This window comes from Varanus komodoensis, unplaced genomic scaffold (assembly GCF_004798865.1).
Source record: "Varanus komodoensis strain SLA01 unplaced genomic scaffold, ASM479886v1 scaffold7_1, whole genome shotgun sequence".
Lineage (NCBI taxonomy): Eukaryota > Metazoa > Chordata > Lepidosauria > Squamata > Varanidae > Varanus > Varanus komodoensis.
This window is the reverse complement of record NW_025336479.1, coordinates 4036340-4061488: the sequence shown is the minus strand read 5'-3', so window position 1 is coordinate 4061488 and position 25149 is coordinate 4036340. Positions and strand designations below refer to the sequence as shown.

General features: G+C 40.3%; 1 protein-coding gene across 1 annotated transcript in view; it reads right to left on the bottom strand.

The window, feature by feature from the left end:
* Positions 1-24905, bottom strand: part of SEC14L1 (SEC14 like lipid binding 1) — a 43194-nt gene extending 18289 nt beyond the window's left edge. The window contains exons 1-6 of the mRNA XM_044453659.1: positions 24705-24905; positions 21249-21339; positions 3417-3566; positions 2319-2450; positions 574-702; positions 152-377 (exon numbers count right to left, since the gene is read on the bottom strand). Of these exons, the coding sequence (XP_044309594.1) occupies positions 152-377; positions 574-702; positions 2319-2450; positions 3417-3566; positions 21249-21311 (700 nt within the window). The 5' untranslated portion in view covers positions 21312-21339; positions 24705-24905. The remainder of the gene's footprint in view (positions 1-151; positions 378-573; positions 703-2318; positions 2451-3416; positions 3567-21248; positions 21340-24704) is intronic.
* Between the last annotated feature and the right edge of the window lie 244 nt (positions 24906-25149).

Here is a 25149-nt window from a genome sequence, read left to right as displayed (position 1 = left end):
CAGCTTAGACAAAAGAGTTTCCATCTCAAAACACTGGAAAGCTCCAGCAAAGATATACAGACTATTTGCCTATATCATTACAAGCCAGCTGAGATTGTAATGCAGATACACAAAAGAGCAGCCTACCAGAACAGGACAGAAAACAACTCACCATCAGGTGTTCCAGCTGTGGGATCTGATGCACTATTGCAAGTGTTAACTTCTTTAGGACTTAGTCCCTCCCTGATGGCAGTCTCAGGTACATTGATTGGAGGGGACAGTGACCGTCTTACATAAGAGGCACAATGTTCAAATTTTTTAGGAGGAGTCCAACGGGGGATAAATGTTATACCTTCTTCTTCAAGCTGCTTCAAGTAGTATTCTATTATTTCTTTGCCCTTTAAAGTAACGCAACACCTTAGTAAGAATAACCTGCCAGCCACAGACTACAAAGCCATACCAGGACAATTTTCATTAAGATAAATCCCAGGTGATTTCAGAATTACTCCCAATCTTCCCAGCATCCAGTAGTGACACCAGTACTTTCAAGGGTATGACCCACCAAGCCAGGGACCTACAGACATAAATGCTCACCTTTTTAATATTGCTGGTGTATTGCTTCATGGCAATCTTTTCTACTGTGCTTTCAAAACCAAAGAAAGATTTAATGTCAAGGCTTGCAGATTGTTCAAAACACGTCCAGTCTTCATTGTCTGGATGCACCTAGAGAGTAAAGAAACAGAGGGGATCATACAGTGTATATAAAAACAAGCCTGATCAAATATAAGCACATTTATTTCTGCAGTACAGTACATGGCGCTGCTCTTTTTTGGAACATCAGTATACAATACAAAACAAATGCTTGTGACCACCAAGATTCTTTGTTGTGGAAACAAGTTTGACAACAGCAATATGATCTAAATGCTTATAACAGGGAGGACAGCTTGTCCCCCACCAGATGGTTTGGACTACAACTCCTATCAGCTCTTGCCAGCACAGTTAGTCATGGGGGATAATGGGAATTATAGGCTGAAATATATGAAGGGCTACAAGTTGCACACCCCTGTTTTAGAAGACAGTGAACTTGGTAAAATTCATATTAAAATGTACAGTTCCCCTAACTGAAAGTAGCTGGCTGTTCCCTGATTTCAGCAATTACACTTGAGATCACATGCAATTTATTGGTAGCAGCCCTTCAATTGTTTTCTGACATCCCCTTGATAAGCACAGAAGTCAGCACTATCCATTCCTGTCAGAAGAGTCTCAACAAAACTGTCTATTGCTTATGTTCATATATAATAATTTTAACAGCCTGACCCTATGCAGAGTTAAGCATGCCTAAATGAAATCAATTTAAAGCTCACCTAACTCTTCATAAAATAAGGCTGCTAGTTGACATCTGCTACATGTTCAATTTTGGAGTGCCGACTTCTGCTAAGGTAATTCAAGATATATTAATTCATTAATCATTATTCATAAATGCATTAATCATAATAGTATGTTTATGACTACCGTAGAGAGTCCCTCACCTGCATCAATGCCTTCCTCCATTTCTATACCCTGAAATTTTGCATCTTTGTTATTGCATCTTTGCCTAAAACTTGTCCTGTTCAAGCACTTTGGGCAGTATCAAACTGGACTATCCTGCCTTTGTTGGTTTCCACCACTTGCACCACAGATCTTTAGTTCTTCTAGCTATGGTCCCAGAAACAACCAAACAGAAGCTTGTTCCAGATTAGGTCAGTCTAGCAGAACTCCTTCCTTGGAGTTCTATTGACCTGCCCTGCTCCAGAAACAAATATTTGCAATTGTTTCACATTATCTTAGAAACCAAAAATACTCCATTGCACCAACAGTGGGTCCTGTGAATGCACAGGCAGACTGAATATTATTATCCAGTTCCTACCCTGCATGTTAGCCTTTCTTTTCTTTGAAGAGAGAATGCTGGAGATGACTGCAAGCTTAACAGACACTGGTACAAAAGCCGGTCATCTCAGCTATGACCTGCTGCCAAAAACTACCAAGAAAGAGCTTAAGCACATGCCAAGGGATGTGCTGATTTGAATCAGAATGAAAATGCAGCATTCAGATTTCTAAACACAGACCAGTCCAAACATATACCATATGTTTTTACTGTACTGTTTGAGCACAGATGGTTAAATATGACAGATTATTTCAGATTCAGTGCTGATGGAATCTCACCAAAATAAGAACGTTCAAGAACATTGCTTGGTACAAATTAGCTCACTAAAAAGGAACAAGAACTGCCATATGCAATAGAATCATTATCTAGGGGGAGTCAGAAACAGGTCTCTACTGAAATGTCAATTTCAACTCACCGTGTAACAGCAGTGTTCGTTAATGACAACTCTGTTTGAGAAAGTTTCATTATAGGCCTCTATGTGTAAAGTGCGTTCTCGTCTGTTCAAGGAGTTCTTTTGAATAAAGTAAACATAATCTACCCCTGCAATCTGTGAGAAGAACAGAGATTAGGTTAAAAAGATGAAGGCTTGAAGATAGGCAAGGCCTTTGCAACAAGGCCCCATATTCCAAGGTGGCTCAACACTGCCCCTAGGACACCTGGTAAGTGGGTCCCAAGCTGGGATGTCTTCTTGGCTTCTTGTTCACAGAGGCACATCCAAAAAGTACTTTTTAAAACTAGGCTACCTGTTTACTTGGCTGTGGGATGTAAGTTTGGAGCCATCAGGAAGCCACTGATTTTCAAATTTGCTGGCCAGACTACTGGAACTCGAATTGCAGGCTACTGCATGACTGCTATGCTGTCCAACCAATTTCTAAAGGACTGTCTTAAACTGTCCTTTAGAAACTTTGTTCACTCCTGGTGAGCTTCCCATACTCCATCTAACTGGAGGTCAGGATGTTTTCTCGGATTACCCTCTGTGTAATGATCTCTGCAACCACTCTGGATTAACTCACTATTTGGAAGAGTGTGTGCATGCGTGCACGAAGACATACATATATGAAAGATGGTTGTCTTCCCTCAATTTGTTCCGCTACTCCAGAAATAAACTTCCTTTTAACTTTTGGACACTTGGCTAATCTGTTTTAAAAAGGAAATCCTCTCTAAACTTCCCCACACAGTTACAGAGCTACCATTTGTGTTTCTAGGTTGTTCAAAAAGATGTTGTTGTGGTTTCCAGGGCTTAGGCCATTTCTCCTCCCCCCTCCCCCCACACACACAACCTCTTTCTTTTTAAGTTTTGTAGAGTTGGACTGAAGGGAGGAATATTTGGCAATAGCACCCAGAAATGTTCCAAAGCAGCTGGACAGACTAGGGTGTGTCAGGAGATTCATCCTGCCTGGCAACAGCCCTTCAGTAATTCTTTCTTCAAGCCTGATAAAGCAAGGTCTGCCAGCAGCAAAAATCTCTCCCCCTCCAGTTCGTAACACCCTCCAGCCAAACCAAATCCAGTTACCTTTTTCAGGAGTCGTGGTGCATCTACATCCAGTTTACAGCGCCTTTCAATCACGTGGATGGCCCTGTCATCACTCTTGAATTCATTCATGGTATCACTGCCTACAAACATGGGAATGAGTGGGCATGTGGGGAACCTTTTCTCATAAGCCTGGAAGAGTAAGAAAGGAAGAACACATTTTGAAGTTCTATCGCCTGACTCTCCAGGTAGCATTTCGTATGCTCAAGCTAATCACAACTGTTCTGTTTACTTCAATACATTGTTTAAACATATTACGTATTAAAAGGTGCTTGTTTGTGTATCACAGATATCTGTCAGTAACGTCATGTGGTATTGGAAGACTTTAAAGGAGTGAAAATTAGTGTCTCTTAGAGAACTATCTAGCATGTTTTCCAAGTACTTCCCCAAAGCCTAGCAAAGACATTCAAAGCTTTTTCTTTACCGGAATAGCTATCCCCAAAAGCAGCAACTCCATTCAGCTAATAACTGCAGTGTACTATTTACCAACCTGCAGTTGCACCAGGAACATAATGCTTTTGTTTGTTCGTTCACAGAGCGATGAAGCCTATTTATTAATAATGATAATAACAACAGCTCATGAATCTTTGGATTTTATTTAATCAAGAAAAATTACATGGAAAATGGACAGACCCCAAGTGACAAGACAGTGAAACTCCTGGAAATTCTCAACTCTAGATTTATAAAAAGTTCTGCATTCCTTATTCTTAGGTTCATTATAATATGCTCAACTAAAATACTGCAGTGCCAATATTTTAATTAACAAAAGTTATTTCTGTTGTTGATGTGGGTTGGTTTGGTTTGTTTTGGTTTTTTGGAGGAAAGAGAATGGTATCTATAGGCTGGAACTAAAAACATATGGCAGAAGCAAACACGAAGCAGGCTGGATTAACATACAGAGGTTCTTTCCCATCCCTATGGTAGTTCTTACTGCCGAAGGAGTCCACCTGATGTAAGAAATGGGGGAAGGGGGAAGAGGGGGATAGAAAAGCTAACAGTCATGAAGCAGATGGCTTAAATGGCTGTCTTGTTGTGACGGCCTGATGTAACTACAGCAGCTGTGCAGAAGCATGCTGCTTGAGTCAGCATGTGTGCTTAGGCTGTGTCTTAGCCTGGCTTTGACTTGAGGTGGTACTTCACAGTCCAGATTCAACCGCTTCAGACTGCGAATGGGAGTTCACACGGTAATGTTCTTCCACACACATGCAGCACAGCATCTACATGTAACCCTAAAAGGCTAAAGAAAAAGGGAAAATGTGCCAAACATGATAGGGCAAGTGACCTGGCAATTCATCTGCGAGGGGTTCATCTACCCATACCAAAATTAAATTCTTGGCCTGTTTACATCAGGACAAGTTCATGCACGTGCTTGCTCATTTAGTGTTGTTTACTTATGTAACATCAGCGCCCTGCTGAGTCAGACCAAAAGTCTGTTTAGTTCAGCACTCAGTTCCCACAGTGGCCAGATGTCCCCGGGCAACCCAGAGGCAGGCCATGTACACAACGGCACCCTCCCACTTGTGTTCCCAGCTACTTGCATTGAGAGGCATACTGATCCTGCATGGGAGGGAATATATATCCACCCTGACTGAGCTATTGGCAGGCTTATCCTCCACAAGCAACGTTTTTCATTAAATCACAGTAATCTCTTGAGCTTCCCAAATATCTGTCAGTGTCTTTATTTTTCCTCAGATTGAATGGGATTGTTCTATACTTTGGTAATGAGTTTGATGCAAATCTGAAAAAGCCCCAAAGTATTTTTAGATTATAAAGACTTCATCCTTTGAAAGATACTTTGGTCAGTTGTATTGATTGACATTATTACTTCAAACTGTGGCCGCTTATATGAAAGAAATATTTGCAAATCAGAACGCATTACTTCATTTGCCTATATAATCAAAATACTGCATTGCTGAGCCAAATATTGATAGGCAAAATAGACTACAAGACCCACCAGGAAAGAGAGAAAACTGTGCACAAATTCTTCATGAACCGTACATTAAACACAAATCATTGCTCTTCTCCTCAAAGGCTCAAGGAAGAAGCAAATTGGAAATTAGTGTATTATTCACTAATTTCCCAGGGTTTACTCTTTATACCATTGCTCAGTTCCACTATGCCACAGCATCACTTAGCAGTTGTGTAATCGAACATTCAGAAAAGCAGAGAACAGAAACTTCCAGAAAAAAAACCTTGTGCATAGAGTTCTGATCTTAATTCCACAAAGAATCTGCAGGTAGAAGCCTCAGTAACATGTTAAGTTAAAAGCCTTCACAGTCTATTGGAACCGATACATGTCCCAAAAGCTTCTATTGAAACTAGAAGCAAAAACATTGAGACACAGCATTCTTCAGCCTAAAAGGCCAATATCCACCCACATATCACCACCTACATAATATTTTAGTTCCCCTGCTGGAATATATGATATTTAAACACTTTCCTCTGGAACACATACTTTTTTTCCTCCTATATCAAAAGCTAGCATTGTTCTCTAAGAAGCATACACAGTATAGTATGGCAATTTGAGCTTGTAAGCTTCATGCATTCAGTTCTAGATTCATAAATGTTTTATTAGATTTAAGGACACTTCCAATGTAATTCCAAATGATGATTTCATGGTGTATGGATCTAACTTAAAAGGCCCTTTTCACACTTCCTTCTCTCCTACCATGTTGTTGCTTCCTCCTTCACATGCCAGTTTACTGTAAACCATGGGTTCTGCTTATGCAGGAGAGAAAAATGGGAACCAATCTGTAGGACACATACAAACCATAATTTGCCATTTTGGATAAATGGCAAACTAGTTACTGCACACCAAAAAGCAGGGGAAAGGTGGAGCTGCATAAAAGGGGAGGAATGTGAGTCCAGGATTCCTCAAAAGTTCATTTGCACAGCATCAGACCATGGTGCACACTGCACCTCTCCAGCCCATGCACTTTCTAGGGAACTATCGACTGGGAACTATGTAGTCTGACTGTCAGAATATGAGGTGACAGTAAACAAAGAAAACGCTCAACTTTTCTACTCTCAAGTTTGACAAGAACATTGTGAACTAACAAGGTGACTCCGAGAGAAGACCTGCTCTGAGACAAATTCTATAGCCAGCGCACTTTCCCTGGTCCATTATCACCGAGGTGCAGCACAATTGAATTAGGTGCTCTTCCATGCATACAACACGTTTATGTTAGTTTCAACATTGTGCACTTCCTCCAACACATCCATCTCTGTCTAAATCACGCACATACACTCTGCACAAGGCTGCTACAAAACAGGGACAGAGGATGTCTGGTCAGTCGGCATCACCTGGCTCACAGCAGCCCAGCCTGGCTCTGGGTAAAAAGCATTGGGTGGACATGCAAAACACGCCCATGCCAACTTTATATGCACTGAATGCAACTTTTAACTGCAGATAAAAAATTATTTATGTTGCCAGTTCATCGGACCTGACAATATCTAGAATCATCTCATTTTCTGGATATTATTGGAGTTTGTTGGACTAGAATTTAAATTGTCATAAATTCATAGAGATGGGCTTTCAGCAATTCACTCTCTGCTACAGTTCCTTATCAATATAGATAGGTCGTAGAATATATACAGTGGAGACATGCAATATAAAGCTATTTGCATACAAAAACCACTAAATAAACCACTTCTAGTGCAATGACATGTCCTCAGGCCTGCCTCAGATACCTTAGTATTTCCTATGATAACAGTGCTGCCTTCAGCTATGAATGTGATTTTTTTTTAACATGAGGTCTAAAGCTCTGAAAATGTACTCATATTCTTGATCTATCACAACATACTTTCTTTAAAAAGAGCAGCTTGTATTTTTTTTTCCTGTACCAAGACACCAAGGAGGCCTTCTAAGCACCCATTTAAGTTGCCTTAAATTTGGCAGAATGAACAGCAAAGCACCAAAAGTAAATGAGCTTGGACTATTCAAGTATGGTTTGAAACACAAATTCTGCTCAACGGGATTATAACAGCATTCATTCCCCAACAGAATTTACTTACATAATGTATTTTGTGTTATCATTTCTGTGTGTAAAAAAAAAGTAATTGTTGCTCTTGCTTGTATCTAACATTGTTGTAGATGATTGTCCTAAAGTAGGTTATTAAGCTTATTCAATTGCTGCCATTCTGGGATCTCCAACCATTGAGTTTTAAAAGCTAGTTATACATATTTCATTCTGAATGCCTTAAATATGGAGGTAGAACTGATTATTACATTTTTATTTAAACTCATCAGAAGCTTATTTGGTTTTACTTGTTTTTTAAGCTGGCTTTGAACCCCTGAAAGTTATTATATAACTCTAACCCAAAAGGAACTAGCTGGGCTATTAAAAGCACAAAATCAAGAACACAAAACCAAATTGGGATTTGTACCAGCTGTTGGTAAAGTGAATATTATAAAAATAATGCACAGTAAGCTAGCAGCATGGACAAAATGCATTCTTTTAACATTCCTCTTGAAAGAACAGTGCATGTAGAATGAGATGTAAGGATTTCTGTACCCAAAACTTATGCAACAAGTTGCAGGACCCCTCCTTCTAGTTCAGTAAGCAGAAGCCTCAGTTTGCATTTTTTTTAACCTGAAAGGTTTTTAAATTATGTGAAAAACACAATCCGAAAATGTGAGGATTTTTGCTACAAGCTTGGAAACAAGCAACTGGGCTAGGGAGCAGTGAGGCCAATCCACACATCCGTCAACTCCTACATTCCAGCTCCCTAGCCATGTTGCCCATTATCTCTCAGCCATCTGCAAATTCAGCATTAGGCTATGCACCTGTGACTGTCCTGAGTACAGCCTCTTAGGCAGCCTAAAAGGGTCTGACATGCATGAAGCTGCTTTGGAAGAAGTCAACGTCTGCCTGAAACCATGACTGATGTGCCAAGTACTCCCATTGTATTGTCCACTGATTATTCCATATTACAGACAGGCAATTTGCTCAATATTAAGGACTAGATCTAGGTTTAGTAGCGGTTGCCTAGTCTACATTATTATTCACTTAACTGTGCTCTTTGGGTAGATAATAGTTATGGCACCAAGTCACAGGTGGTCAGCAGCAGTGTTCTGACCACAGCTGCGGTGAGCAGGCTTTACTGGAGATCAAGAGGCAGGCATTTCCAAGTTGACTTCACAAGTTCAGCACCTGGACCTTCCCGACAAGAACAGCACACAGCCAGCTGGGCAGGATTTCATTTTCCAAGAGCAATGCTTGGGTAAGCTAGCTTGTGACATAGCCCCTCATTAACAGAGGCTGAGCAGCAGCTTCAAACATTGCTCCCTCACCACAGGCTTGAATACTCAGTTCAAGCCATGAAAACAGAGTGTTGCTTAGCAGCCGTAACACTTGAAATAAGTTTTGTGGGAAAAAGTCACATAACCATAAACTGATCCAACTTGTACAGCCTCGGGACTTGTTTAGCTGTACCCTCAGGGATTAATTTATGTAGTTTTCTGGTAAGACACATCGGTGACGTCTGCTACCCCAATTGCCTATGGCCTTAAAGGGTTATGCCAAATCTGTCACAAAATTCTAAGGAATGTGATTGTTTCCATTATGTGATTATGTTTCCTTGTCTTAAGACATGGAATAATAATTAAGCCTATGCCTGTGGGAATAACCAGAAGTTTCAAACTGACTAAATGGTTCAGTGGCTAGACTACTGGCTTAGCCTTGCTCTCTCTTCGGCTCAACTCATGCTGTTTCTCCCCCACTGCCTCACAGTCACTAACTTGCTCTTTCTTCCTCCTCCTAGCCTCTTTCTCTCTCCCCTCCATGCCTTTGTCTGACCTGCTTGACTTGCCTACTGAACAGCGGACCAGCAGCAGGTTCAGGAACAGGAAGGAGAAGGGGTCCTATTTTTTTTCCATTTTTTTATCAGAACAAACATTTTTGAAGAGGAAAGCATGTGAAGAGATTAGGAGGTGCCCACAGACACAGTGCTAGATTCCCTGGCTTGGTGTACTGAGAGATGGAACCTACATCACTGCTTCATGCATTTCACGCAATTCATTCCCCCCATGGTACATCTCAATACACTGTGTGCATCACTGGGTCACAGCAGAGCCATGCTGAGTGGCAAATGCCTTTGGCAGTTACTCTAGACTAGAAAGGCTTCAACAAAAGGGCTGTCTGGAGACTCTGCACTGCCAATGAACCTAAGCTTCTCGAAAGGGCATAAGCAAGCTGCTACCACTACTGTTTTCTATGCTATATGCTAGTCTATACAAGTTGCTGGCACCAACAATATTTAAAATAAAGAATGTCTGCCAGTTTCCCAAGCTTAATAGAGCATCCTAAACTGTGTACCACTGCCAAATTTTCAGACAAGAAAGCTGCTGCTGCAGTAGTAGTGAGAACCCACTGTGACAATGGATTCTCCAAAGAATCGCGTGCAACTTGTGGCAGAACACCCACAAAGGGCTTTGTTTGCTTCCTCATAGCACTGGCCCTTTACAAGTCCCACATTACAAACTATGGCTGTTTGTTCTTCAGTTTCTGGCACACTAGGGGCGTTTCACTAAACAAACTGCAAGCTTATAAATCCCAAAACCACAGCATCCTGAACAGCCAGCCAATGCTAAAGTCTACAATAAAGTTCAAAATGAGAGGTGAGTTTCAGATGTCTTTTGATAGAAATAATACCCCTACTCATTGTTTACATTACCATAAAGAATCAATCTCCTTGCAGTTTTTCTTCATTATTTATCCTTTTTAATAATCCATCTCAAAGTATGATCTTGAAAATATACTGTGGAAATCTTGCTAATAATACTGAAGTTCTGTTCTTTCAATATGCAATTTTTCTCACTCTGATCTTTCTATAACAGAAGTTGTAATATGAGCACATGTCAAATATCCTTTTAAAATGTTTGCTGTAGAATACAAAAAGAAATAATGCTCTATGAAGCCTGTTTTAAAGACAACTGTGAAAAGGGGGGCTTTGTTAACAGGCCTCTTTTCCCTGATGCTGATACTATAAGCCTCCTAAAAATGCTGCAGGACAGGAAAATTTATGCTGTAAAAGTAAAGAGATTGCCTTCCAGAACTCCACAAGGAAATTGAGCCCTACATCAAGATAGGTAAATCTTACCTAACATAACTGTACCATTACTTTCACTGCCTCAGGAGCACAGATGCTTTAAGAAAAGGGACAGAAGCCAACACTGCATGTCACAGTCAAAAAGCTACTAGCTATAATCAGATCTAGTTTAAAGATATAGACTTTCCCCAGAGGAAACAATAGCAGAACTGGTATATTTTGCTGCAGTATGGCTGTATGTATGACGCTGTTTCCTTATCACTGATGCTGTACTATTCCATGAACAAGTCATGCAATGAAATGCTGCAGTAGCTTCTAACAATGTATATGAGAGGTAGGCAATCAGTTTTCTAACTTCTATCAGAAAATACTTGTGTACATTAGACTTCATAAGGTCAGACTATTTAAACTTCCAAGTTAAAATGCAAACATAGCTAACTTCCTTGCTAGCTTTTCTCCTTGATGTGCTTAAGATCTACGACCGCACCATCCCACTAGGTGCGTATACCAAGCTTCCTATCAGAAATTAGTTTTAAGGGGAAAAAAACCTTCAATTCCTTTTAAAATTCTGATTACTTTTTTTGTCTTGTTTCACCCATATCCCAGCATCTCCCTGCCACGTGTTTTCACTCTGCTACTGTTCTCTCCGCCTGTAACAAGCTGCATCTTTTAGGAACAGAAGAGGAGCCAGGCTGGAACTGCCTAGCAGTTCCATGGCTGACCAGCTGCCTATCAGAAATCCATGAGCAGGACATGAGAGCAACAGCACCCTCCTATTCATGTCCCCTAGCAGCTGGTGTGCACAGGCAAATGATACTGGAGGCCGCACACTGTCATCAAGACCAGTAGCCACCAATAAACTTATCCTATATAATCCATCCTCAACGTTCACTGCTGTAGAAGAGCCATTCTGGACTAATCCTTGTCCTTTTTCCAGCCCCATTTTAATTCTTCCATGATGTTCCACTGTCTGGTGAACAGTGAGGGTACCCTATTGCATCCACCAATTGACCACAAGCTAGACCACCCCATAAGAAAGGATATTCCTGTCTCATCTAAGAGTATGCAACCAGCTCCCTTTTTTTTCTTTTTTCGGTTTAGTATGGTGACCACTATACTGTTGACAATAGTATCAGCAATATTTCAGCACTCATTCCCACTAATGATATGTTTATTTATAAAAGTACTTCATGCATTCAAAACATTCAGCCTCCTGTGATTAAGGGTTAAGCAAAACACCTAAGCCTGACTAGCCGAGTCTCTTGAAAGAAAAAAGGTAGAATATAACAAACAGGATTTCTCTAGTGTACCATCTTTACCCAGGGAGCCTTGCACTACCAGCAGGAAGTTTAAATGTACATTCTATATACTTCAAGAGTACATAATAATTTACAAAGAGAGCCATCTTGTTAAATTATCTTCTCAGATGATATTTGTTAAATTTTTGCTACCCACTTGAGGCATGAAAACCTTAAGCTCTCATCTGCTTAAGCTTTTGTAGCTTTTTAAAATTTGGCTTTTAGATTCTGTATTGTATTTCTGATTTTTAAATTATTACTTTGTATTTTGCATTGCATTTTTACTGTATTTTATCTGTTGTTCTAAATTGTCTAGAATATTCTGGATATTGGGCAATATAGAAATGTTAACAGCAATTAAATCATCATCATCATCAGAGCCCATTCACATGCAGTGCTGAGACCAGTCTGACAGAAAATATAAGTGCTGAGAATCTCTTTCAGTATCCGCTCCCCTACAGCACCCTGCTTTGCTTAGAAAACTAACCCTGCACTGACATTTCCTCCTCTCTCCCACACCCTATGAATCTGCTCCCTTTGGGAACCCAAACTGAAAAACAGGAAGTATTAACAAACAAGTTCAAAGGAAGTCACTCATATTCAACACTGTTTATTATAACAGCATATCTGCAACTTACAGGAGAAGGAATATTACCACAGCAGTCTACAAATAGCACATTTACTTGGCAATTCAGGCATATTGTGGTTTCTCCCTCCCTCCTCCCTTTCATTTTTTTAAAAGCATCCTTGGGAGGGAGGGAAGAAGGCATACAGTCAGAACAACTAAGGTTGCTACACCAAACCATGGGTTGATGTCACTCACGCTTTCCATCAAGTGAAAAAATACAATTCACTCAATGTCTATTCTCCTATTGAGGCCCCAACATACATATGTTCCATGACCCTTGCTCCCACAACTTTGTGGGATGCAAGAAGCTATAAATATAACAAATATACCCATTGTAATCATTATTATTTTATCAAAATCTTGGTAACATTTCTGTCTGTTCCTGCATTAAAATCACAAACCACATTCACAAAGACCATGTAGTTATGGGAACTTGAAAGTGGTCACATGTTATAAGCACACAAATGGACTCTCAGAAATCTACTCATGTATTTGAAACTTCTGGAGTTTGGTTCAGATGCTCACAATCTCCACAATTTGTTCATTGAGCCATATTTCTCAATTTTTTGATAGCTTGAAATGGGGAGAGGAAAGTGTTTCAACTCCAATCACACCTCTGAAAGTGTTCTGTTTACACTTTTTAGTTGCAGAATGTTCACAGCTTGGCTCAGAGCTCATAAGCCCTCCCTCCATAAATGCAACTATCAATTTCTTCCCTAATTCCTAGTAGCTCAGGACATAACCTAGTTCTCCCCATCATTTCATCAACTGTTAACAGAGGACAAGATACCCCTATACTTTACTCAGTCCTCTCAAGACACAACCTAATGCATGTTTAGACAGAAAATGACTCCCAATTCCCAGCATGCTCCAGCCAGCATGGCTGCTGAGAAGTGCGTGTCTTTTTCCTTTCTAAACATGCAGTGGATTGTGTCCTTAAGGAACTTAACTTTATGCAATTACTTACCCAAAGGCAGCCTTTAATACTTCAAGGTATGCTGCCCAGAGAACTTTATGTTATGACGAGGCATACAAATATAGTTAACAATTAAAACTGTCATTTAAACAAGTTACATGGAGGAAGAATGTCCAGAAGATACACACATACTCATTGAGGTTCTTCCAATCACAGAGGTCAATTTAACAATCTAAGCAACACGTCCTCTCAGTTCCATGCTAAGAAACCAGTTACATGAAAGGAGATATTACAGCACCCAAGTATAGAATCACACAGTAGTATAAACAGTGACATCAAAGTGGAATGAAATGCTCCCTCTGATTCATGGTTTGCAGCTACCCCCACCCCATTAAAATATTATAGTCAGACAGCATCACCACTTTAAAAACTGTGCACTCTTTTTCAGTACAGAGGGTTGGCAGATTGGCCTTGTTTCATCACTCTGAGTGTGAATCATTTTTGAAAAGAACTGGATTGAAAGCCCAGGGAACTAATTATCAGCTGATGTTCAGCTAAACACAGAAGAAGGCAAGCTGTGGAAACCTCCAGTCAAACAAAGGCCAACTCTGCATGGTAAACAGTTAAGCTGTTATTCTTTCCTAGTGATTAACTGTCACTTTAGTCAAGTTCCCACTGATTTCTAAACAAGACTTCCATTTATTTTTAGAGTCTGTCATCACCCAAAAACAAATAAGCCTCATTTGGACGTAACACTAAAAACTATGGGTTAGCATTACATGAGTAAGATTCTAGCTCACGTGCCACTCCCGGTTGAAAGCAGTTTACCATTCTGTCCAAACCTGAAGAGACAGAAGTTAATTTTATCTCTGTTCTACCCTCTGCAAAAAGATAGTTAATCTACACTTTGGAGTTTAGATGCAACAGTAGACTGCACTTAACTAAATGGAAGCAAAAGGTTTGATCGCCCCTTCATGATCATACAGAAGGAGAATGCACACAAGCCCAAGGCTCACACATGTTATGACGACAGTCTATCATGACACACTTTCAGATAAGAAAACATTCATGCAAATGCAGAATTACAAGATTTCTGCATTACATTAAAAACTGCTGTTCCAGTAAACAAGGTTCCTGTATATGAATAGTTAATGACATCCGGCCCTCTCTGATAAAAAGAAAATAGCACTGTTTTGAATGCTTGGGAAATGTAGTGTCCCACTCAAGAAATTTTACCTTGAAGGTATACATCTGAATTGCCTACAACAAATGAGTAGTCACTGCGGATTTACTACATGAAAAAATTATAGTCTGGGAAGGCCTTTAGGCCAGAGGTTCTTATGGGATGAGTCAACCTTCTTAATAGTATGGGCAGTAATACTAGGAACAGGTACTTTCCTCAGATCATTGCTGTTTTAAAAGTTTATAAAACTCCTATTTTCTACAACATAGGAAGAGCCCATAACAGGTTCCATCACTGGTCAGCCTAAGGGAAGGTTAGCCATAGACATATTTGACAATTTAAGAAACCGTCTTGGGCCCCATCACAAAATGGATGCAACTGAAAGCATGGATAAGACAAGCAAACCTCACAAAAGATGACAAGGAAGAAGTGGGTTCTGAGCCTCAACACAAGAAAGAGCTCCTTCAAATCCAGAGTTTCCAGCACCAAAAGATATCTATTTCACAACTCTGGTAAGAAAATATATTAATCTGTAAAAAGTGAAATGACTTTGGATGGAGCCAGAATTGTTAGATGGCATATTGGTGTCCATGGCCAGCATATGCCTGGCCTAGAAAATGACACAGGCATGTTTGTACAGATACATAGACTTGTCTAGGACACAGAATGTTAACACATTTCTTTCCCCTATCCAAGTCAGGAAGACAGGGCAGAGAGATCAGCTTCACCATGATTAGGCAATTAAGCAATTACTGAATTTCGCAAGGCTCTTGCTTTCTATATTCTCTTCTATAAGTACTTAAGTAGATTATGGGGCTTGTGCAACCTTTTTCTCTTCATTTTTCCCTTGTCAGCTTACCCTCAGGGGCGAGGACAAAGAGGAACACCGCCAAGTTTTTCTGTTTGGTGGAATTTCAACTGTTACTTTCCCGTGTCAAAAAGGTTCATTTTTGAATGGGTCCGCAATTAAAAACAAACTATACCTGCCAGTTTGACGGTAGGCTAACCACAACCACAGTCTGGGTCATTTTTTTTAAAGGGCAAAATTCCCAATACAAGGTCCATTATACCTTTTCTTCTGCCTTGTCTCTAACCCTTTCCTTGAAAAATGCTGTCTGATTTCTACTTACACAGGTCTCCTTTCATTGTGATGTTTACATATAACCTTTGCCATGCTAGAAGCCATATATAAATCTCAGATTTCCAGTTAGCCTTAAAGATGGAAACTACATACAATATTTGTAGCTTGAAAAGCAGAACTGTAATTTGTAAGATGACAGCAGTTGATGAATTCACAGGTAAGTTGCAGTGCGGTTCTTAGGCTAAATACATCCAAATTAAGGTAATGCAACAACAAGCACAGTTATTCGACACCAAAGAGTATAATTTATTTCAATTACAACAGTCCTATCAGAGGTATGAAGGCCTGGTAAAATTTGGAAAACAAGTTTTCCCCCCAAAAAAGCCCATAATTTTTTTAGGAAAAAATGGGCATTTTCCTCCAAATGTTTCTGTTCCCCTGCCCCCAGTTTTTACATCTCCAATCTTATAAAAGTCCAAAATAACTATCACTAGGAATATTACAACAGACTTTAACAACACTAAAGCCATTAGATAGCCCATATTAATCAAGTAAAAACTTGCTCCTTTGAGGGGGAAAAAAATCGGGCTTATCTCAACACAATATCCTTTTAGCACCTCTTGACAAGAAGAGCTTCCATTTGTTTTCATGGAAAAAATGATTAAAATCTACATCAATCCTGCTCTACTGCTTTCTGTCCAGGCCACCCATCACAGATAAGCGTCAACATAATTAGTGTTGTAGAGCATGAAGCTAGGAAACCATTTAAAGTGTTCCTTGCAATTATATGCACTGCTTTCCCCTTCTGAAGTCCAATTTCACTGAAAAAGCTTTTGCTTTACTGAAGACAATAGTTCAAATAAATACTGAAGCTTTTGCTTTACTGAAGATAACAGTGCAAACTCCTAACACAGTTTCATCTCCTATTAAACAGATTCTCTCTGAAACCTAGAACATCCTCAGTTCTTAAGCCCTCACCAGCTTTAGCTGCATATCCCCAAGGTATAGGCAATGTTGCTTTAGGGCAGCCTTCCCCAACCTAGTGCTGTCCCAACACAACTTTGGACTGCAAAACCCTGAATTCCCAAGTCATTGACCCTGCTGGATGGGAATTCTGGGAGATGCGGTCCAAAAGCCCCTAAAGGGGACCAGGTTGGGGAAGGCTGCTTTAGGGTATAATGTTATGCATGTTTAGTTGGGTAGAGGAGAGACCTACAACATCCAGCAATCCCCAACAAGCCATACATGAAGCTCTAGGGCTTCTCTGATCCTCACATGCAGAGGATTGCACCTTTAGTGTTTTAACATCTAGAACTAGAATTGAATTGTCATGGTTGGGTCCAGATCCTGCATTCTACCAACACAAGACACAGCTTGTACAGTCAGACTCCCCTTCTCAAATCTTGGAAGTTGATCAATAGCACACGGAGCTGAGGGAAAAGACTACAACAGAGACAGGATACAGATATCCCTTTTCCCATGCAATGTTCTTCCACTGGCTGAATAATGGATCTGGAACCTTTATATGATTCATCTCAGAAATTCCATTTTATTAAGAAAACCATAGACATATTTCACATGGACATGAACCTATTTCACAGAAAACTCCTTCCACTAGATGCTTACATACATTTGTGTATGTAAACATCTTCTCCTCAGAGCTCTGTAGATTATGTATTCCAACCTTGAATAAATCCATTAAGCTACATGCACTTTTTCTGCAAAAGAATCCTCAGTTAAACAGCCATTTAAAAACCTATACTGCATTGTAGGACAACACATTGCCTATGTTATTGCTTCTCTAAAATGAAGACAGTTTTGCAAGGTATTGAAGCCATTTGCAAATTGGTTTCTTCTTCCATTTCAACATGCATGAAATAAGCTGAACCTTCCCGAGTGACTACCAGGTATGATAGAATATGTTTTATGCAGCTAAAGCTGAACTCTACATTATTATGTACAAAGATATGTATGATACATGGCCAGCAGACCATGCACCAGCTCTTCAGAGTTTTAGAGTGAGGCCCAAGGCCCATGTTTGAAACCACAGAGAATTTCAAGTCAACTGAAATTTTTAAGACAACTGAAAGCAGAAGCTTTCCTATCCTATTTATTTCACTTCTGTATCTAGCAGCATCTAATGTCACTGCTTTTGAGATACTAGTGCAGCTTTTTGAAAACAGGGAGAAACACTGGGTCATTGGTACTGTTCAATAACCTTACTTTTTAGTAAGATTGGCCCACTAAGTTTTTTGAGTTGTTGTTGCTGCTTGCCAATCAACTGCAGGTAGGGGCAGGCTGGAGCTGATCTCTGTGTTATGGAAGTACCATGTCCAAATAAACGTAGTCCAATGCAAATCTAGAAAGAGTTCAGTCCTTCACCACTTATAAAACTTCAAACAAAAATGATTAAAGCATACACATATCCTAAGATATAACAACATTTTGATATAAGCTCCAATGCCTCACTCAAATTGAAACTAATACATTATCGGCCACAAATACCCAGCAAGACATCAGCTGTATAGGTGGTACACATCCAGAACATTGATGTGCCAAATATCCTATTTTTGTCCTCTTCAGTGGAAGAAAACAGAGCTTTGTATGCATAGCAACTAATACTGAACTGTTTCCTGTGTTGGTAGACACACTGAATGAATGGAATAATTCATCACAGAACAAACAAGGAAGATATTTGATTATTATGGCATGGAACATTATCCCAGGTATATTTAAGCTTGTATTTTTCAATTTTTTTATTTCCATGTAGGAATTTGAGTATGATGTCAATTTAGTAAAGGCTAACATTATTATTCATATCTGGATTTTTTCCTATTGAAAAGCAGCAAATAGAATGAAATGTGTTCAGAATATCAGTATTATGAATATCTCTGTATCTGATATAGTGTTGGGTATTTATGACTGCTAATTCAAGGATTTCTATTTGGGAGAATGAGATTGGCATTTAAAGTTTTGGTTTAGTTTCGTTTGCTTCCCTCTTAAGTTTTTGGTTGTGGTACAGTCTAAATCCTAATTCTAAACCTAACCCAAGTTCAGAAATATAGTGCTTAATTTTCAGCACAGATACAACCTACATGCTTTATTGACTGAGAATTTACAGAAACCAGTGGGGTGGTTTATAAGTCTCCTTGGGGCAGCTTATAAGCCACCTCATGTACCCATGGTTTGTTCTAGGGTTTAGGAAAATTCTCTATGATTTAGCATGCCATCTGAACCTGGGAAACATGCTAAGCTATGGTCAAGTCAAAAATTAAGAGTCCTGGACCAGAGTGGTAAAAAAGGAGTGCCACGCTGGTCAAGGAGCTCTAACTGATGACAGCTGGCCGCAACTTTGCACAGCTGCTATCAGTTTTCCCCACATTCAGGCAGATGCTGAACAGAAAGTAGGATGGGTGCCACATCTCAGACCCTATTTGGGCCCTGGGGTGGCAATAAGCAGCGAAAGAACCAGTTATTCAGTTTTGCTTCTTTGCAAGGTAGTGAGGTCAAGGAAGTTGAGTGTTTAGGGTAGAGGAAATACTGCTGTCTGAGAATGCTCTTCCTGAGAGTATCAAGGGCTATAGAAGTACTCACTCACAGCACAACTTTAATAAAAGAGTCTCCAAATCCATGATTGTCACACATGGGAATAAATACTTACTTCCAGAAAACTATGTGCTTGTGCAAGAGTTCAAAAAACTTCATTAAAGCCTCAAAAATGCTGCCATGCCACATAAAATCTAAAACCAAACTAAGAATATTCAAAACCAGAAAATAGAGAAGCTGGAATGATTTCTGTCAATGTCCTTCTACAAAATAGAAAAGGTGAAGCAACTATGAGTTTGACTAAAGTAGCTTCTCATACGTTTCCCCCAACTCCTAAGGAGAAGTTTACCGCTCTCCGTTTTCATATGCTCACCAGCGCAATTTCTGTCCTTAAGGTTCCTTCAGAAAAACTGAACTGTGGTAGTGTGGGGTTTTTTTAGTCCTCCATGTTTCTGTTATGTTCATATACACAAGCATCATCCTACCAACACAGGAAGAACGACTAAAATTTTCATTCAATGCTCCTCGCTTCTGCAACTTTTTTTTTTTAATGTTGGCTTAATCTGATTCTTTTTTCTACTTCCTTTGTCACCCATATTTACAGTATTTTTTTAGTTGTAATAGTTCTGTAAGATATAATACCTGGTTTGAAAGATCTCAACATTGACACAAGTAAGAGGTGTGCATCAATAAGCCACAGAAATGCTATCACCATTGTGTGGAGGAAGATCCAATTAAATCTACACATGAATATACCAACAGGTAATACTGCCTGAATGTTGGACTCCTTTTCTTCATGCACTGGTTACTCTTTAAAGTACAGGTAGAACAATACCAGACTCAATTTTCCTGTTATTAATATTTCAACTATATTTTGGCACTGTAGTTAAAAGAAACTCTTTTGCACAGCATGTCCTGACTGTTTGCCTAAAAGGCCACTGCCAATGTTTTCAGATTTGCTGTACTTCCTACAGGACATCTGTCAGTATTATAACTCAGCTTAGGAGAACAGATTTCTATGCAAGAAATATGTAACTCTCTCCCCTCCTCTCCACATGTTTCTTATCTTAGACTACATGAAGATATTTTGTGCACAAGATAGTACTCTCAGAACCAGATACCCCACAGTGGCTCAATTCAAACATTACAGTACATCAAACAATAATTTACTACTTGGCCACAGTATGATCTTTCAGAAGCACAGAAGTCCATGATTTTAAAGCTGCCTTTAAAAAATGCTCCCTACTCTACTATTTAGGGGCAGTGGCCTCTAGAGGCAGAGCAATAGTGATAGCAAAAGTTTGTCAACAGATATTATGCCAAGTTCAGATTCTTGAACCATGATTTGTTCAAATGTCTGAACTGCACCTGTGCTTTACTCCACTGATCTGGATAATCAGAAAGCAAAAATACAGAACATACTGTAGTGACATTCATGCAGAAGGCCATTGTAATTGTAACTGTGCTACAGTTCCCTCATTCTATGCCCATTATCAAAGGCTGAATTCTGAAATTGGGCATCAGTGTGACACAAGAGATTGAGGAGGAGGAGAAGTGTCAAATATGGATATCAGCTATCTGACCTTGTACAGACACTTTATCATCCATGCCCATTCTCACCCACAATTAACACCAGATGTAACCTTGATGTTATGCCTTTATAAATTGAAGGAATTTCATTGTTGGTAGAACCTCAGCTCAGGTGGGACCACAGAGGCAGTGCTGGGAGAAATGGATGCAGGAATCCACCTGTGATGGTTTGAAGCTTCCAAGAGCACATTCTCTGTTTTTGTATTTGTTTCTATCTAAATAAATCTCTTTTTCTTCCCTCAGTGGTATGTTCATTGCTTTTCAAATCTAAAAGAATCTCTTGCCCCCTGGCAACACACCATACTGTTCCAAGTAGCCTCAGATATTTGTTCCAGATCACATACTGAAACACCATCACGTCCTAGAGTAGATGTGAACAGGGCAGTATGAATTATTTATAAGTAAAAATGGCCTTTGATAATATCCTCTTTAGAGAAAGGATACACAAGACTTGTTAATCTTCAAGTTGTCCAACTAAGTTGATGCACAATGCAGCAAATACATTAGAAAATGGATACTTACAGCCATAATTAACTCGAAGGGGTGCTTATACACCCTCACAGGGGATTGGTATTTCTGCACCATGGTTGTGAGTGATTAGTACTACACAGATCTGAGGGGGGAAAGAGATTGAAATGGTATCAATCCATGCATGTTACTGTTTCAATTGTAATCACAGGTACTTTACATTTCACTTTGATCACCAGAATTCTATATCCAAATGACACATGGAAGATTTTGAAGAGAATTCAGGGTAGGTGTGATTTATGCTGCCACTATCAGAATAGTTCTTCTGAAAAAGCATTTAAAATGTGTATTTCACAACAGAAGGCTCACTATCATCATGGAACCTGAAGAGCTATATTTGGTCAGGAATTACTATATTTTAAATGTACTTAAAATATGGGATAGCACACCCACAACATATACTCACTTTTCTATTTTAAGCCATACATTTCTGGCTTCCTTTATAACTTCACATTCAGAGAAATGACAAGCAGCAGCACAAGATGCTGTATCTTCAGGTACAACAGGTACTTAACCAGCAGTAGAATATTCAAAGAAATATTTGAATGGCATACCATGAGTTTTAAAAGTTCTAGTCAAGTGTACAGATACACTTGAACACACAATTGAATGCATCTAGGCTAGGCCCCCATTTTACCTGTACATTTCAGTTCCTTGAAATTACGATAGCTGGATTGTTAGTCACTAAATATTAAAACAATTCTACTTAACCAGAATGCTGAATGGGAAAAAGGACATCAGCCTCACTCACACAAGTTATGCCACTTGGCAAGTAATGAGGCAAACTGTGGTCACTTTGGGATAATGAAATCTTCCTTAAATAAACCATGATATACAGGAGCTTTAGGAACCTACACACAGACACTTTGTTTTTTTGTCCCACACTGAGCAAGCAAGCCAAGTTAATTATACTTTCCCATTACACCTGAACTGGGAACTGAGTCTATGGTTGCCAGTTTAAACCATCATTTCATAATCTGGCTTCTTTAGAAGGCATTAACAACATTGTTAAATTTGCTGCTCACATGGAGGGGAAAGTGAAGCAGCTCCATGCAGGAGGGAGACTACCCTTAAAGAACCAGCATGTTTTCCTACTAAAGCTATATAGTGTCAATATATTCCCAGATTCATCAACTTTAATTGAAAAACACAGTAGGTACTTTCTTTTAAAAATGTGATATAGTAGATATTAAATAAAACAAGACTATTAGGAATACTTTTCTTACTGCGTGGATAGTCTACACTGATTTTCATCCCTTTTTAAAAAGACAGCATACAACATTCTAATTTAGAAATTAGAACTTTAAGTCCCATAGAATTTGAAAACATCCAGGATATGATTTTTTATTCCAGTGCTAGGCAAGGCAGTCAGTAATATCTAAGGTGACCTTTTACCAAGTCCCTTTCCTTCAAATGGAAAAGTAGCCTATTTAGGTCATCAGAATGCAAAATTAACTAATTACTTAACTCAGGGCTGGTAACAATCATTTCAATGCACAAATATATTTTAAAGTTACAAAAATACGTAACAGATCAACTATAAAAGCACATTAAAGATTGTTAATATAAATAATTCTAGCCATACATCATGCCTGTGTTTGGTTAATGCAGTTCTTTGGGATTAGCACTAAGGATGTTCTGAATACAAAAGATCATTAACTGCAACCAGGAGACTCAGTATGATACCCTTAAGGGATTTATGGAATTGGACATTCCAATCCAGCTGTACACAACTTCAAGAAGAAATATACACATTCAAGAGATCTTACTTTGTCCTCTTCAAAGAATACCCCAATATTGTGTGCATGGCTAATATGGAACAGCCTTCTAACAAGTACAGTAAAGAGAAATAATCAGGACCATTTTCTGCAGCCACAAGGGAAAAAACATTCACTGTCTCAAATAGCTGCTTCAATAAATTAACTTCAAAATGTCAGAGAGAGTTAACAGGCTCTTCCAGGAATTTTGCTTTGTTTTTTTAACATAACAAGAACTTTGTAAGCAGTGAAGAAGAAAGAATGTTGGAGAAAATTCAAATTCTTTCAGCACAAAAACACAGTGATTTGGGGGTGGGGGGGGTGTCGCCAAGCCACACTATTATTTGATAGTTAAACAGACATCATTTACATTAAAAGAAATATTTAGCAACCCAGTCAAGAGCATTTTCGACGACATTTAAGCAGAATTCTTGCCTGGTCCGTATCAAGCTTAACGTTTACATGGAACTGTTTTCTTTCCTTCCTTGTCACTTCTGTAGCCTGCAAAGCAGTTCAGAGCTGATACTAACAGAGATCTGCTCTTACAACTATTATTATTTTTACAGTGACTAAATTCAGGATTCATTTAGTCTATACCCTTCCATCATAGGGTCTCAAAACCTGCATGGACTGCACATATTTAAACAACTTAACCAATTTTTGTATAATATAGCCCTTTCCATCAACTGAAGCTCAAAAGGCAGGGTGACTTTCTTGAATGGAAGAAAGGGTTTGGGAGTGACAGGGCAGAATCAACAAGGAAAGCAAAAAGTTGCCCCCAAATAAGTAGCACTATCCATCTGCTCTATCGTGGGGTGCGAGAGGAGAAGCTCAGAGTTTTTAACCAGGGAACAACTGTCTTACTGCAGAACAGGAAAAATATGCGAGCAGAAAAACAGCTTAGTGGGCAGAAAGGCAGGGCGGGGGGTGCGAAGGGCAGAACGAGAAGATTTCGAGACAAATGAGGCGCTCACGTACGTGGACTGAGTCGATGTTACCAAACCGCGGACGGGAAGGGGCAGTGGCGAGACCAGTCGTACAACAAAGGGAGGGAAGGCATTTCAGGGCAAGGGTGGGAAGAGAGCAGCAGGGGGAAAGCCAAAAGGCAAGGGCACACGAGCGAAGCAAGGAGGATACTCAGACGAAATGTAGCTCGAGCAAAGGGGCAGAAGGGATGAGTTGCGGGGTGGGGAGGCGGGAGACGAGTTTGGAGGGCTCACCAGTGGGCATGACGTGGCCGAGGATACTAGTCGGAATGGTAGGAGGAAGAACCCAGAAAGCGGGGGGCGGCAGTGGAAAGATTGATGGCGACACACACCCCATTCAGAGAGGCATGAGGCGAGGGAGAGAAGCTACAGAAAGGCTGAGCGATGGGGACGCACCTAGTGTGCCGAAGTTTGAAAAACTTGGAGGAAGGCAGGGAATCTGGGACCGGGGACGTCCCCGGGCGCGTCGCGAAGGGGGCAGAGGAGAGAAGGCGACATAGCAAATAGAGGATGTTGAAGCCATCCCAGCCTCAGCAGAACAGAAGGGCTGAGGCGGGGAGGGGAAGAAAAGCAGAAGATAAGGAGACTTGGGGGAAGGGAGGTAGCAGTGGGACGGAGGGGGAACGCAGGAGAGGAACGAGTGTCACGGAGGGGAGAGGAAACACAGGACGGAGGGGGAGGGGAGGAGAGGCGCACCGTTTGCCCACCTTCTATCGCCAAGGCCCGTTGGTCTCTTGCCTCATGTCGGCTCCTCGTTCAGCTCCTTGTGCCGGCGATGCTGGGGCCCCTCCTTGTGGTGTTGCTGCTGCCCCCGCCGGTTCCGGGGCAGGGGAGGGGAGGGGAAGGGAAGGAATATAGAGCGGCGACCGCCCGGCTTGTTGATAGCCAGTGACAGGCCGGAGGAGGTACCTAGATGCCTGCCAACGCGTGCGCCTGCGCACTACGAGGAACGACAACTCGCCCCCGCTCACAGGAGGAGGGGAAGGCACGTGTGCGCTCCCTCTGCGCATGCTCCTCTAAGACAAGGTTCTGAACTCGCTCGCGCAAACGGGAGACGCAAATGTAAGACCACGTGGCCTGCTCTTATTCCGGGGGTTTCTTCATCATCACCGTATTTGATTCATCGAGCGCGAGTGCACATCCTGTCTTTTA